Source organism: Dipodomys spectabilis, unplaced genomic scaffold, assembly GCF_019054845.1.
Source record: "Dipodomys spectabilis isolate Male_0828 unplaced genomic scaffold, ASM1905484v1 ptg000069l, whole genome shotgun sequence".
In the NCBI taxonomy this organism is placed as follows: Eukaryota; Metazoa; Chordata; class Mammalia; order Rodentia; family Heteromyidae; genus Dipodomys; species Dipodomys spectabilis.
Window position 1 is genome coordinate 17,753,399 of NW_024870746.1, and position 16,123 is coordinate 17,769,521.

The 16,123-nt window shown below is 42.1% G+C and overlaps 1 protein-coding gene across 2 annotated transcripts in view; it reads left to right on the top strand.

Moving 5' to 3' along the window:
- Ptpn14 (protein tyrosine phosphatase non-receptor type 14) overlaps positions 1 to 16,123 on the top strand; it is a 94,521-nt gene that overhangs the window by 37,244 nt on the left and 41,154 nt on the right. For both annotated transcript variants that reach the window (XM_042682262.1, XM_042682263.1), the window contains exons 3-6: positions 2,427 to 2,524; positions 5,216 to 5,283; positions 13,826 to 13,896; positions 15,478 to 15,565. In XM_042682262.1, the coding sequence (XP_042538196.1) occupies positions 2,427 to 2,524; positions 5,216 to 5,283; positions 13,826 to 13,896; positions 15,478 to 15,565 (325 nt within the window). The remainder of the gene's footprint in view (positions 1 to 2,426; positions 2,525 to 5,215; positions 5,284 to 13,825; positions 13,897 to 15,477; positions 15,566 to 16,123) is intronic.

The window sequence follows — 16,123 nt, forward strand, 5'->3', positions numbered from 1 at the left end:
TGGAGCCTGGGAGAGGCATTGGAGACTTGGCAGGTGAACAGGAGAGGAAAAAAGCTGAAGGATATTTCTTGTAGGCAAGCTCTACTAAAGCAATTCTGAATGCTACAGCGTTGGGTATTTTGACTTATAAAGTTACTGTAAATTCATGTAAAAATTCTTGTTTTGGAGTTTTCATTTATTCTGCTTTTTGTGAAGAACAAAGGGGCAGGTCATGACGATGATTATGAAAAAACTCCCCTTAAGCCGGGCGCCAGTGGCTCACGCCTGTAATCCTAGCTACTCAGGAGGCTGAGATCTGAAGATCGCGGTTCAAAGCCAGCCCGGGCAGGAAAAGTCCATGAGACACTTACTTCCAATAAACCACTCAGAAAACCAGAAGTGGCGCTGTGGTTCAAGTGGTAGAGTGCTCACCTTGAGCTGAAGAGCTGAGGGACAGCATCCAGGCCCAGAGTTCAAGCCCCACAACCTACTGAAAAAAAAAAAAAATCATCCCCCTCTTGGACTGGGAATGTGGCTTAGTGGTAGAATGCTTGCCTAGTATGCATGAAGCCCTGGGTTTGATTCCTCAGTACCATATACACAGAAACCGAAAGTGACACTGTGACTCAAGTGGTAGGGTGCTAGCCTTGAGCAAAAAAAAGAAGCTTAAGGAGAGTGTGCAGGCTTGTGAGTTCAAGCTCCAGCACTGGCAAAAACAAAACAAAACAAAAAACCTTGTTCCATAGGACATGCCTTTGATTCCACAGAGGTTTTTTTTGGGGGGGGAGGGGGGGTCCCGTCATGGGGCCTGAACTCTGGGCCTGGGCACTGTCCCTCAGCTCTTCAGCTCAAGGCTAGCGCTTTACCACTTGAGCCACAGCGCCACTTCCGGCTTTTTTCTTTTTGCTTATGTGGTGCTGAGGAATCGAACCCAAGGCCTCAGGCATGCAAGGCAAGCACTCTACCACTGAGCCACCTTCCCAGCCCCGCCACAGAATTTTTTTGAATGTTCCTACCTAATGTTAGTTTGTGCACATTCACACAGTGGAACTGCTCTTTCAATAATACCAGCAAATTGCTTTTGACTACAAGCTCTTCTGTAGAACCTCTCTTCCTGTTTACTGGGATTTGGGATTCAAGATAATAGCTCTAAGGTAATGAGGGTACATGAAGAGTACAGCAGTGCCCCCTGAGCTCAGAATGATAAGTCTGGACAAGTGAATAAAAGGTTTTCTGCACATCTCAGAGACTGGTTTAAAGATCAGTAGAGACACTTGTTTATATTCATTAGAATGCTCAGGAAGTAAAATTCTTGATTGAAGAATGAACTCAGCAAATGATTATGAATTTATCAAGTGAAAAACTGGATGAGAAATATGGATGAGGCTATTTTCTTTCTGTTAAGCTTCATGAGAAAGATTTAAAAATATCTCCCAGTGTTTGCTCTTCTGATCAGAGTCTAGGTTTTTCCCACCAAAGGCTGACATGATTGTCTTCATTCTGTCCAATCCACCCAAGAGGAAGAGGGGAAGGCTGGGCTGTGCAGAGGATTTCAGTTCTTCCTTCAAGTACGAGTTGGGCAGCTACATCCTAATAGCTATGATATTGCAGGTAGAACTGGCCATTGCTAGTTTGCAGCACTGATGAGCTATTTTTTGGAAAGTTGCACATCGATTCATACCTCTGTATTCCCCAGACTGAAATACATAGTTATAGTTACCAGGAGCACACAGGTCATCAGTGTCTGCCAGGAAGTAGTGCTAGGAAAGCGTGACTGTATCATCAGAGGAAATGGTGCCTGGGGAATAAACATCTGGGGTGAGGAGGTGGCTGAACTTTATGTCATTCTATGAGTGGGTTTTGGGTTTTGTAAGGAAATGAAACCATTTAGAGCTTCTCCGGTGCTGTTTTTGAGTTGTAAACACGTCAGGGGGAAGTCTGACTCTAATTAGCTTCAGCCCACCCTTTATCAAAACTTCATATGACTTGACCTCTTCAAGATGTGTTTGTCCTTCCAAAGCTTTCTAATTTCAAAGGTGATATGTTTCTAGACCTTATTCCAGAGATTGGTGGCTGGTGTCCTACTAAAGCAGGTGTCCAGGGGTAGAAAAGGGTTTTCTTTCTTCTCTCTGTGATGAAGAATGAGTTGTTGGTTTGGGTTTTTTTTTTTTTAATTATTATCAGTAATTCATCCTGCTGGGCTACCAGTGAGCAATTTGATGAGAATGCTCTCAAACTCGGAATGCACAGGACGTGGCACCTGCTACATCAAAGAAAGATTAACACGGGCAGAGGTCACTTTCTATCTTTTATAGAGATGGCCCTTGCCAGCATTGCCTGTGTATCCTGCTGTACACAGGGTTTGCATCTAAGAGATATCTCTGTTGTGAGAATAGATTCCCAGTTTGTGTTTTTAAGGTTGTTTGTTCCCCTCTTCCCTTGAACAGATATCAGTATTACCTGCAAGTCAAAAAGGATGTGCTGGAAGGGCGATTAAGGTGTAGCCTGGAACAGGTGATCCGGCTGGCGGGGTTAGCTGTGCAAGGTAAGGCGTTGTCATGACCGGCATGCTGTTTCACTGAGTACTTTGGGCCTCCAGCTTTACCTACCTGATCCCTCCCTAGGGCTCCCTTGTCATTTCAATGCATCTTAAAATCCATCAAGATGGGAGAAGGTTAGAGGGTAAACAGTACTGAAATAACACTGCATCCGTGAATAAAGTTAGCAAAATAAAACTCACTTAAAAGCTGTTGAATAATAGGGGAGAAGAGGATGGGGGAAATAGAGAGTAAACAATGGGATCCACCTAATTAGAGTAGTTTACACGATCAGTTATTATACACTAGAAAAATGAATAGCAAGACGGTAACATAGGTCTCTGGGGTTGGGAGTGGGTACTAGAGGCCACTAGTAGAAACAGGGAGGGTGAAGAAAGGTGAATATTGTCAATATGTTTGATGTTCATGTGTGGAACTAGAACAATAAAGTATGTTGAAATTAATTTGGGAAATGGGGAAAGGGGATGAGGGAACATGTTGGAGAAGGTAAGATGGATTAAGATATATATATATATATATACACATATATATATATATATGTGCATAGATGTATGCCTGAATGGACATGTCCTTTATAGGCTGTCAGAAAGAGTAACTCATTGATGCTAATCTTAAAATATGTATGGAAAATGATTAAAAATTTAAAGAACGATATTTCCTAATTTTCGTTGGTTGGAAAGCAGATTTCTCAAACTACCTGCTTTGGCAGTTAGTTTTAGTGGGAAATGGCAACTTTTTTTTTCTCTCCTGCTTTTAACTAAAACTGCATTTCTGAGTTTATGGATTGTTTTCTCAAAACTGTTCCACTTCACAATGTGGCTCTCATCTGTGTCTTGATGTTACGTGTAACTGTCACATTGTCATGTACGATAACTTTAACCATTGTTTTATAATTCTAATACAAAGGGATACGCTTAAAATCTGGTTTATAATGTGAAACAAGATATGCTGGAGTAAATGTATCTTATGTCCTGTCCTATTTATATTTATCAGACAGCTATTAAAATTTTCTGTACATTGTTATAGTTAAGTACTTTTTTGGTGGGGGGGGTCCGGTCGTGGGGCCTGAACTCTGGGCCTAGGCACTGTCCCTCAGCTCTTCAGCTCAAGGCTAGTGCTCTACCACTTGAGCCACAGCGCCACTTCCGGCTTTTTTTTTTCTTTTTGCTTATGTGGTGCTGAGGAATCAAACCCAGGGCCTTGAGCATGCAAGGCAAGCGCTCTCCCACTGAGCCACCTTCCCAGCCCAAGTACTTTTTATATATACATATTTGTTGCATGGTCACTTACTTGCTTTTAGTCATAATACAGCAAGGAGATAGTGATAAAATTTAAAAGAAACTGGTTTCCCTTTCAGTCCTTATGTTTTGGAAAATCTAGCAAATGTCAAGCATTGCAGTTGCTTTTTTTTTCTCATCCCTCTTTCCCTTCCTTTACCTCCCTTCCCTTTTCTTTTTCCTTCTTCCTTTCCTTTCTCTATCCCCTGTACTTCCTTCCCTTTTTTCCCTTTCCTCCTTTTCCCTTTTCTCTCTTTTCTCCCTTTCCTCTTTCTCCCTTTCTTCTCTTTCCTCTCTTTCCTTCCTCCCCTTAACTGTTTTTTGAGACAGGGTCCCATTATATAGCACAAGTTGAGCTCAAACTTGTGATCCTTCTCCGTTAGTCTCCCAAATGGTGGGGTTACAGATCTGTATCATCTTGCTCGATTCTAGCTATAAATCATTTTTTCTGAGAAACCTTATTGGGCTATTAGAAAGAGATACTGCAGAACTTTAAATTCTAGGGGAAGACAAAGACTGATGGTTGAACTTGGAAATAGGTACAGTGAGTCACTTTGCTGTCCTTGAATGCCACACCCAGTTGGTGATTGATTATATGCTGCATTTGTTGGTCCGTCTTTATACACTCAACCACTTCTTTACACTCACCATCTCTGTTTGCATGTCTTTTCTGTTACTCTGTATATCTTGCTACCTTACAAAATAGCTGAACCTATTTCTAGTGGGTACTATGTCTTATATAAAATCAAGGTTCAATGCAAGTTTGGGTTTCTGTTAGAGCTAAGAAGCAAGATTTTATAACACACACACACACACACACATACACACACACACACACACACACACACACTGCCTTCGTGAATTCATTCTCCATGTTCTCCAACATACCATTGTGAGCTAAAAACAGGACAGAACAGAATTTCTGGCATCTTGCAACATGTGAAGTTGTTTAGGAGGTGTAAAGATTTTTGAGATTGTTTGCCAAGGGTGATTTACATTGGGAATTTCCAGCTGCAGATATACGAAAAGCTTTACAGATGGATTTAGCTCAACAATTCTTCAAATTAACCTTTTGAGATAAAAAGTCCCTTGGCAGATATTCTTAAGAAAGGAACCTGATACACATTCAACAACCAGATAAACACAGATTTGTTTTTCAATAGACTTTAGAAATTGCTTCCAGATTTCCCCATTCTTTTAAAAAAGAAAATTGTGTCATGGTGACCACCTGTTGATATTTCGTTGCTAGGTTAAGATGGTGACTGTATCAAACACACTATTTTTTATATAATAGTAGTGCAGAAAGGGATGTAATAGAAGAAGAAATGGGATGACTGATTTGCCTTTCCATGTTTAGTTTCTTAAAATAACTCTTACCCTTCCTTTTCCTTGTCTTCTCAGCTGATTTTGGAGACTATCATCAGTTTGATTCTCAGGAATTCCTCCGAGAATATGTGCTATTTCCAATGGTAAGTATAATTTATATATCTTAATTGTCTATATTCTTTGGAAATTTAATTGTCTCCTTGGAAAATCTCAGAGAATTTTTGATGTTCCTTGGGGAAGAAAAAATGTCTACACATTCATAAAGTAGGGATGAATTTTATAAAACACTTTGTGAACATGCCTTTTCTCACTGCAAGTCACTTTTTGTGATTTTATTTTTTTTGTGCTGGGACTGGAGCTTGAACTCAGGGCCTGAGTGTGTGTGTGTGTGTGTGTGTGTGTGTGTGTGTGTGTGTGTGTGTGTGTGTCTGTCTGTCTGTCTGTCTGTCTGTCTGTCTGTGTTTTCCCCCTCAAGGCTAGTACTCTACCACTTGAGCCACAGTGGTACTCTTTGTTGATTAACGGGATATAAGAAGAGTCTCATGGACTTTCTGCCCAGGCTAGCTTTGAACCATGATTCTCAAATCTCAGCCTCCGGAGTGGCTTCAATTATAGGAATGAGCCACCAGTACCCAACTTTTTTATTCTAAAACATAAATTCTTGCCAATGTTTGGAATTCCCACTGCTTTTTGTAGTTTGACTTTATAACCTGCAACTTTACTGAATTAATCATTTTTCATAGTTTTTTGGTAAAGTCTTTAGTTTTTATTTTTTTAAAGTCAAATCATGTGGTAATCAAATAGAAGTAATTTTATTTCTTCCTTTTCTACCAAATGCCTTCTTCTTCTTTTTTTTTTTTGTGTGTGTGTGTCTCAATTCTTCTACCATGGCTCCCACCTAGTTATTGTTTGCTTCTAGTGTTGAATTTGAGATTTGAGAGTCAGGCTGGGTGCAGTGATATACAAATGTCACTACCAGATTTGAAGGGAATATCAAAGCCCAGGCTGGTCCAGGCATGAAATAAGAATCTACCTCAAAAATAAACCAGTGCCAAAAGTGACTGGAGACATGGCTCAAATGGAAGAGTGCCTCTTTAGTGAACATGTGGTCCTGAGTTCAATTCCTCGAACCAGGTTAAAAAAAATAACGTGGTAGTAGGCGTGACTCAAGTGGCAGAGTGCCCACCTAGCAAGTACGGGGCCCGGAGTGTAGTCTTCAGAATCAACTCCTGCCCCCTCCCCACTTTTGTGGCCCACACATTTCACCTGCCCAAAAATGAAATGCTGTTATTTCCAGCAACATAGATGAATCTAAGGGATGTTAGCTTAAGGAACTAAGCTAGGCAGAGACAGAGATGTTTCCTCATCTCACTTATATGTGAACTTTGAAAATGCAAACTCATGAAAGTACTGACTGGAGTGGTCATTGCCAGAGGCTAAGGACGCAGGCAGAGGGCAACAGAGTTTCAGTTAGACGAGTAGGTTCTGGTGACCCCTTGCACGGTGTGTGATGACTGCACTTAATCATTGCATACATTCGCAAATTGCTCTGGGAAGATAAGAAATGTCCTCACCACAAAGCTATGGGAAGTATGGGAGCAGATGGACGTGCTCCTTCCCCTGTTTGTTCATTCCGACGGCAGATACACGTATCACACCAGACTTCATGAATATGTTGAGAAATTTACCCCCTCACCCTGAAGCGTGCAAGCTCTTCCTTTTAGAACATACTGAGCTTGTTTGTACCCCAAACCTTTGTGTGTGGGGTTTTTCTGTTTGGAAATGCGCTTTCCTGACCTTTGTGTGGTTGAAGTCTGGGTTCACATATCTGTTGCTCTAGGAGGTCTTCCTTTTCTTTACCAGCCTGTCTATCTGGTACACCTTAACCATCAACCACCCCTTGTTAAATTACATGTGTGTGTGTGTACAGGTGCATGTGGCGCATGCATGCATATGTACCTCTCTGTGCGTTGAAGCTCCCTTAGTTTATGAAGTTGTTCCTTCTCATTATTCAGTTAGGTAGGCATTATTTATTTTTGATGTTTGAAATTTCAGCTCTATCTACCGTTGTCAGGGACCCTGTGCTTTTTGTCCACTATTGTTGGACACATAGTTTGTGCTCACAGACATTTGTGGAAGGAATCTGTTTCTGGGTTGAATTAGGAGTGAAGCTAGATTTTTTGTTTTTGTGCTAGTCCTGGGCCTTGAACTCAGAGCCTGGGCACTGTCCCTGAGCTCTTTTGCTTAAAACTAGCAGTCTACCCCTTGAGCCACAGCTCCACTTTTGGCTTTTTTTGGTGATTAATTGGAGATGAGTCTATTGGACTTCCTGTGCAAGCTGGCTTTGAACTATGATCCTCAGATCTTAGCCTCCTGAGTAACTAGCATTGTAGGCATGAACCACCGATGCCCCAGCAGGTTATTTTTTAAAAATTGTTATTATTAAGAGTTGTATAAAGGGGTTATAAGTCACTAAGGTTATAAGTGCAGTGCTTCTTGAGCAATGTCATCCCTCCCTTCATTTTCCCCTCATTTTCTTCCTCCTGTCTCTACCCACCAGTAGGTTTTAACCTTTAAGGAATTTTTGCTTGTGGCTTAGTTGGTGGCTTTGGGATAAAGGAGAAGGAGTTACCTTGAGTTAAGAATGAAAACATCTGGAAAGCTATGTAGGGAAGAGCTAAAACCAACTGAAGGTGCTGGCTCTGATCAGAAATCATAATCCTTCAACACTTCTGTTTTGTGATCATTTGTTTTGCCCAAAACACTGACCTGAGTAACTTAACACCCTGGGGGATGAAATTATACAAGAAATAGTGCATGTTCTCAAGGAGATTACCATGTGGTTGGGTAAGTAGGAAGTTTGCGAAATTGGAAAGCAAAACCCAGTGTAATAAAGTGCAATCAAGGTTTTCCAAGGGGAAGGGCCACATGTACTGGAGAGGATTAGGGAAGACTTAAAGACTAATGGGGTACAAGCTGTGCCTTATAGGATGGGGAGATGGTAAGAGGCAGAAAGGGAGGGAACAAGGTATGAGCCAGACAGAAAAACCACAGGTGGCCAGGTGTTTGGGAAGGAGTCGGCTGGACAGTCTGTCGGCCTGGCAGTTGTGTGGAACATGGAAATCTTGAGGAGAGTTAGAACCCTTGATTCTTTTGAGGATTTTCAGTCCCTGGACTTTGAAAACTCTCAGATGAAGCAGTGAGACCATTTATAGCAGGAGCTCAGCTGAGAATATGTTGTGGTAATCTGAGCAGGAGATAGAATTCAGGCACTAGCAGTCAGACAAAAATATGGAAAGTAAACTCTATTCAGGAAGTAACATAGAGCACTCATATCTCATCAGTCGTGGCACATTGGAGAAAGGGGAGGGTTTGATGACAAAAGGCTTAAGGTCTTCATGTTTTGAAAATGTGTGTCGTTTTTTACTTTTGAATATATTGGCTTAGCAGTCACAGCCACCACGAAACCTCAGGGATGTTCATCAAGTGGATCATCCACTGAGTCCCAATAACTTGTTTCTTCCTGAAGTTGATCCTTCTCTTAAATTTCATGTTGGCTTTTGGCTGTGATTCTGCCCTTTCCATGACTGTGGCTTTGAATTGGAAAAAAAAAATCTTTCCAAAGGAAGCTGCCCACCCCAACAAGCAGAACCCTCTCTAGCTGAATTCTTTGGTCCACATGAAATACCAATTAATTTTAGTTTAGTTTACTTTCTATATCAATGTGCATGATGGCAAAAAGCCAGCCTGTATGGGGAGTCTGGTCTCTGCCTGGGTCACGCATAACAGTTTCTAGATAGCTTTGGACCCTCTCTTTGTGCAAATGAAGTGCTGAGTGAACCGAGCAATCTGAGAAGCAGATGGACACTGGTGCCCTGATGATCTTAGAACGTCTACCTGTACATGGAGACCCTGGTCAGCTGAGGTGACCTTCAGAGATAAGGTCATTGCCATCTTCCTTCCTTGAGTCTAGAAATGGAAGTGTTGAGTTTCTGAGATAAGTTTGGAGTTACTATCCCTTTTAGCAAAGGAGATGAACTTCATTGATCTACAACTTACTTTGTTCTCCATAAATCCAGAAATAGAGCAAATCTTTTTCAAGAATCACTCTATGATGATTCTTACTTCCAAGCAAATAGCAGTAAGTATGTACTGTGTTTGCTACTTTTCTTTTTTTTTTTGGCCGGTCGTGTTGCTCACTCTGTAATTCCAGCAATGTCTATTTGTAGGCATTAACATCTTACTTAGCCCAGAAGTTCTTTACAGGATTTAGTGTCAATATGCTTGAGTCACTATCTGTGGGATATTTGCCTGCATGCTCAGTGTGAGCTTCATCCTCAGGATTGTAGAGTGTGCACAGTTTTGTCAGATGGAGTGGTTGATAATGGAGGGTAGATTTGTTTGTTCCACTCCACTCTCATTCAGAAAGTCTTACCACATTGCCTACATAGAAGAGACCTGGCTTGAGTACTATTCAGAGAACTCAGAGGTGATTACTAGCCAGATTTATCTGTGGTTGTAGCAGGTTAAAGAGCAGTGTGGCAATCAAGGAGGTCCTTTCCATATCACAAATTTCCCAGGAGACTGGATCCTCTCTTTGCTCTGAGCCAATCAGCTTCTTACACAGCCTCAACCTCATAAAACTCACCATTGGGCAGGCAAATACTGACTTTAGATCTAAAATAGCTCTCTCTCCTAGGGTAGGAAAGCCCAGATGTGAAGTTCCCAGCATCCCACAAAGCCTCAATGGCCAGCACTGATGATGAGGTGGCAGAGCTGGTTGCCCTCCGTGTGTGTCTGAGCTGAGAACATTCCCAGGCTGTGGGCTATACCCTTCTTTTTCTCATCTCTGCTTACACAACCAACCCTGCCCTGCTGTGTTGTATCCTGAGTGTGTTGGGCTCTGTGGTCAGAAACTTCAAGCATAGTTGCTGAATTGGTGTGGTGCCCACATCCTGGCTGTGTCAGCCTTGGGAAAATTGTTGGCCTTTTTAAGCCTAAGTTTTCTCATCTAAGATAAGTATAACAGAGATCATCTATCGGAGAGCATTCAAGAAGAAAATGCTTGTGTTGTACCCAACTTGGAACCTGGTAAACTCCCATTAACTGTTTACCCAGTTGTCTTATTATTATTAACATGAAGTAAAGGAAGGGATGACGTTGTTCAAAAAAAAAAACCCCAAAAAACGAAACGTAGCTGGGCACTGGTAGTTCATGCCTATAATCCTAGCTATTCAGGAGGCTGAGATCTGAGGATCACAATTCAAAGCCAGCATGGGCAGGAAAGTCTGTGTGACTCTTATCTCCAGTGAACCACCAGAAATAGAGCTGTGGTTCAAAGTGGTAGAGTACTAGCCTTGAGCAAAAAAGCTCAGGGACAGTGCCCAGGCTCTGATTTCAAGCCCCATGACGGCTCACCCCCCCCACACACACCAAAAAGTACTTAATTACCTAACTTATAAAATAGTAGCCCTTCTATACCACGTATTAATAGTAACAATAAAATGATTTAAAAAATAAATTAAAACATAAAAAGTATTAGCATGAGTATTCTGCCTGTGTTATGCAAACATGACAGTGTATAGGTAACAATGCTACCTACATTTCCAAATGTAAATGTAAGCAGACAGAGGACAGGCAAGAGATATAACTATGAACTACCATTGCATAATCAAAGCATCTTGTTAATGATGTGAAATATACATGCTAAATAGTGAGTTCAGCTCAGTGAACATGTATGGATCACTTCCTACATATTGAAACCTTACAAACACGGAAAGGAATTGTTGCCTTTGGGGTTCCTGCATTGTAATAGAGAAGTATAGGCAAGGTTAAAGAATAAGGTGAGTATGCAAACAAGTATCTTAGGAAAGCAGGAGGAAGAATGTAGAAAAGGGACAGGAAAAACCTACCCTGTGATGACCAGTCCGCTGAGCCCTGACCTAAAGGTTGGCATGACACTTAAAGTGGTGTCATAGGGCTGTGTTTTCTTCCAAGAATGGGTAGGCATGAGCATGAATAGACACATAAAAGCGGTTTGTGTTCAGAGGTGTTCATCCAAGGCCTGGAACCCTTGGGAGAGAAGGTGTAGAAGGGGAGGCTGAGTCACACTGAGGGATGGGTGCAGATGGCAGACCCAGCTGTTGACCTAATTGAGTAGGCTGTGGGGAGCCATGGAAAGTACGGGTTCTGCTTGGTTCCACCAGAGCTTTCAAAGGGAAGAATGCATTCCTTTGGTGGGAGGAGGGGACAAGGGGATGAATGGCTGTGTTTGATCTTACCAAGTAACTGAATTTGTCAAATGGCATTTCTTTAGCAGAGAAAAGAACAAAGTTAAGTCCACAGGGCGCTGCACAGGTGTGTGGCTGTGTGCAGGCATGCACGCTGTCATTTGTCACTCATTCAGGGCCACGCTGGCACGTCTCACGGGTGGGGCCCATACCTCGGGCCGCAGGCACATATGGAAGCTGTTGGGTTGAGTACAATAGCAGAGGGGGACCCTTGGGCTTTTGCTTTTAAGCGGTGGAAGTGGTGGTTTAATGGAGCCCTTTTTGATCTTCACTTACACGTTAGTTTATTCTGTTGCCACATGCCTTTCATTAGCTTTTCAAAATTAGCATCATGTTAATACTCCTATGTGGTAGAGAGGCATGCACCCAGATATGTTTCTAAACTTCAGAATGCCTTTGTGATTTTACCAGATAAAGCTGAGAATATTGGCCTTATTTCCCATCATAAGACGGCCAGCATCTCAGCAGAAGGCTTAGTAGGAAATTGTAAACGAATCAGTAAACCACAGAAATAAGAGCTCCTAATTCCCTCTGGCTTCTTAGAGGTCTATCAGATGTAGAATTAGTGGAACCTGTAGCAAGATAAAATGTTTTTGGGTATAGTCATATCCTCATTTTCTAGGGGTGTGTGTGTGTGTGTGTGTGTGTGTGTGTGTGTGTGTGTGTGAGTGTGTGTGTGTGTGTGTACATGGGACTTGAATCACAGGGCTTGGGCACTGTCTCTGAGTTCTTTTTTGTTCAAACTGGTATTCTACCACTTGAGCCACAACTCTACTTCTGGCTTTTTTGCTAAATCTCATTCTCCTGAGTAGCTATGATTACAAGGCATGAACCATAGGGTGTACTCAGCTCTAGTGGGTTTTTCTCATTTTAATGTTCTAAGATGTGATGTTTCTTAGCAAATCTGAAGTGTCCACTTTAGGGGAATAACATTTCATTTATGATCAATGGTCACCTTGGAGGTATATCTCCATGTAAATGCATTTTAGAAGCAAATCAATGAGACTCTCTATGATTTCTGAGCTTATAACCAGCTGTTACCCTGCACCCACAATAGTATAAGCTGTCTTCATCAGGATGTAGCTCAGAATCCCTTCTTCTGTCCCCTCCAAAGCCCAGGGGAAAAGATGCTCTCTGTATTTACCTGTCCTGAGTTCCCCTGGCCAAGACATTAACTGGACTGCTGAACACTATTGTCTTAAAAATAAACCTTTGGATGTTTTCATTTTCATGACTACAACTGCCCAATAACATGAGAATGAACTTCATTCCTGCTTGTGTTTCTTCTTCTCCCAACATGTGGGTTTTTTGTTTGTTTATTTAAATAATAGATATGGATCAAAAGACTCAGTTTAATTTCTTCCTTCACTCAATTCAGTCCCTGATCATTAAGAATATCTATGTATATACTAAAAACTTCTTTTGTTAAAACTACGTTTGACCCCAGATGTCATGGTTCATATGTATAATTCTAGCTATTTGGGAGGCTACAGTACTTCAAGGTTAGTCCTTATAAGAAGATCATGAGTCCCTGACCAATAAAAGGCTGGTGTGTACCTGTCATTTCAGTAATGTGTGAGACATAAGTAGGAGAATCGCTGTTCAGGTAGCTAGGGCATAAATGTGAGACCAACCCTATTCAAAACTAACAACAACAACAAAAAACTAAAGCTAAAAGACGGTAGTATGGCTAAAGTGGTAAAGCATCAGCCTACCAAGCACAAGGCCTTGAGTTCATATCCTAGTACCAGCCGAAAGAAAAACAGAAACACCAAAAGCCTGCATGTGAGAGGCATGGCAGATAGGGGGGAAAAGTAATGGGAGCAGGGAGAGCTGTACTTGGGCCCTGAAGAATTTAAATGGGAACCCAAAATAGCATGTTGACATAACAAAGTGTTGTGAAGCACCAGAGTATAACAGCAGACTTACATAACTGATAGTCCTGGACATTGCAGCTTATGATTCTGCAGGGTAGAGAGACAGGAAGTAAGGCCAAGCAGGGGAATGAAAGGAAGGAGGGGTCTTGTAAAATTACTTCACAAGCAAGCCAGGGGACTCATGGCTAACACCTGTTCTCAACACCTATAATCCTACTAGTCAGGAGGCTGAGATCTGAGGATCATAGTTTGAAGCTAGCCTGGGCAGGAAAGTCTGTGAGACTCACCTCCAATTAACCACCAAAACACCAAAAGTAGAGCTATGGTTCAAGTGGTGGAGCCCCAGCGTTGAGTTAAAAAAAATAAACACAAAAAAATAAACAACAACAAAAAACCCTCAGGGACAATGCCCAGGCCCAGAGTTCAGTACTGACACAAACATAAATAAAGACACAGTTTGCAAGCAAGTTCACAAATGCCATGAGACCCTCTGACCTAAATGATTTCTGTTCTTCTAGGATTTGGCCCTGGAAGAGGCTGTACTGGAGGAGCTGACCCAGAAGGTAGCCCAAGAGCACAAAGCTCACAGGTAAGGCAGGCAGAGGACAAGGTAACCAATGGGTCCTTTGCCCATGGGGCAGGAGCTCCAAGGGCATAGACAAGGATGTTTGCCCAGTCTCACCCTTGGCCTGCTCAACACCGTTTTGTTACTTCTAACATACAACTCTTACTTTGTTTCTTTTCTCTTCTCTTCTTTTTTTTTTTTTTTTTTTTAAATCAGTTATAGGGCTTGAATTCAGGGTCTGTATACTCTCCCTGAGCTCTTTTTGCTCAAGGCTAGCACTCTACCACTTTGAACCACAGTGCCACATCCAGTTTTCTGGTAGTTCGTTGGAGATAAAGAGTCTCAAGGATTTTCCTGCATGGATTGGTTTTGAACTTGGATCTCAGCCCTCTGAGTAGCTAGGATTACAGGAGTGAGTCACAGTACCCGGCCAACTCTGATTTCTTTCTTAGGCAGGAGTGTGGGGATGTGGGGATGTGAAAACAAAACCCCTTTTATTCTCTCCTTCCTTCTCTGCCTGTCTGTCCTCCTTCCCCTTCCTTCCCTCCTTTCCATACCTCCTTCCGTTTCTTTCTCATCTTCCATCCTTCCTTCTTGGCTTTTCCTTCCATCCCAATTTTACTTTCCCTTCCTTTCTTTCTCCTTTTCTTCTTATTCCTTCTCCTCCTTCCCAGAAAGCCCGCAAAAAAGTAGAGTTGTTAGTCAGGACAGTTTCATTCTTTGAACTTCCCTGTAAGGCTTGGGGTATCTGGGAGCTCAGGGCTGCTTCACACTTGAGTGTGAAGACCCTGCTGGTGAGGCTGAGTGGGAAGGTGAAGATCAAGAGGGAAAAGGAGGAAGATATTAACTGAAGGAGGCATCAAGTGGGTATCAGGACCATTTGGAGCTGTTGTGGAACAGTAGATAACAAGCACTTTTTTTCCTTCCAAACTCAGAGAACTTGGGCAGTCAAGCTGTTTTATCCTGTGTACTTGACTCTTAAAATATCCTCAAATAAACCCAAATATACTTTAAAAAAAAACCCAAAACAACAAAAAAACCCCAAAAACTCAGGGCCTGGATGCCATTCTTTAGCTTTTTTTGATCAAGGCTGGCATTATCTACCACTTGAGCCACTTCTGGCTCTTTGGTGGTTAATTAGAGATAAGAGTATCACAGACTTTTCTTTCTGGGCTGACATTGAACTGTGATCCTCCAAATCTCAGCCATCTGAGTAGCTAAGATTATAGGTATGATCCACCAGCACCAGCTTTACATTTTTTTTAATAGTGGAAATGTTTCCCTGTTGGAAACAAAACAAAACATAAAGGAGACACCACCATAATTTACAGGAATGTCTGGAATAATTGTTTAGTGTTTTAAGGACTGTGGCTCTTCATTAGATGCTTTGACTTCCCCTCATTATTTCATGCTAAGTAAAAGGCTACTAGTGAACATGTTAATGAATTACTTAGCAATGTGTTGTACCCTCAGTTGGCTAATGATTGCTTTTCCCAGAAGCTAGAGTGAAACCACAGCTCTGGAATTTGCCATCAGGAGGGTAGGGTCTTCCACTGGCTTTCTTGCCCTTAACCATTTTCTCCTTTGATGCTATTTTGGTTGTAGTGGAATCTTGCCAGCAGAAGCTGAGCTAATGTACATCAATGAAGTGGAACGATTGGATGGATTTGGACAGGAAATCTTCCCTGTGAAGGTATGTGCTGGGCCCTATCTGTTCTTCAGTCTTCTCAAACAACACAGCAGTTCGAAAGCCAGCCCTGATTACAGAGGGCCAGGGTGGTTTAACATGAGGACTATCACAGCATCAGTTGACACATCTACCTTGGTCAAAGAGTACTTTCACTTAGCTCACAGATTTTAAAGTTTTCCATGGTCTTCAGCAATATATCTCCTCTCTTCCCCCCCCTCCCTCCCTCCCTCCCTCCCTCCCTTCCTTCCTTCCTTCCATTGTTCTAGTACTGGGGTTTAAATTCAGGGCCTGGGCTCTGTCTCAGATTTTTCTCTCAAGTCTGCCACTTAAGCCAAGCTCCACTTCTGCCTTTTTTGGGGGAGGGGGTGGTGGTTAATTGGAGGTAAGAGTCTTACAGACCTACCTGCCCAGGCTGGCTTGGCACTATAATATTCAGATCTCAGCCTTCTGAGTAGCTAGGATTTTAGCTCTCTAGTAGCTAGGATTTCAGGCATGAGCCACCATCACTTGGCTAACATATCTCATTTATAAGACATCCATCTAAGTAAGTACTATGGCCAC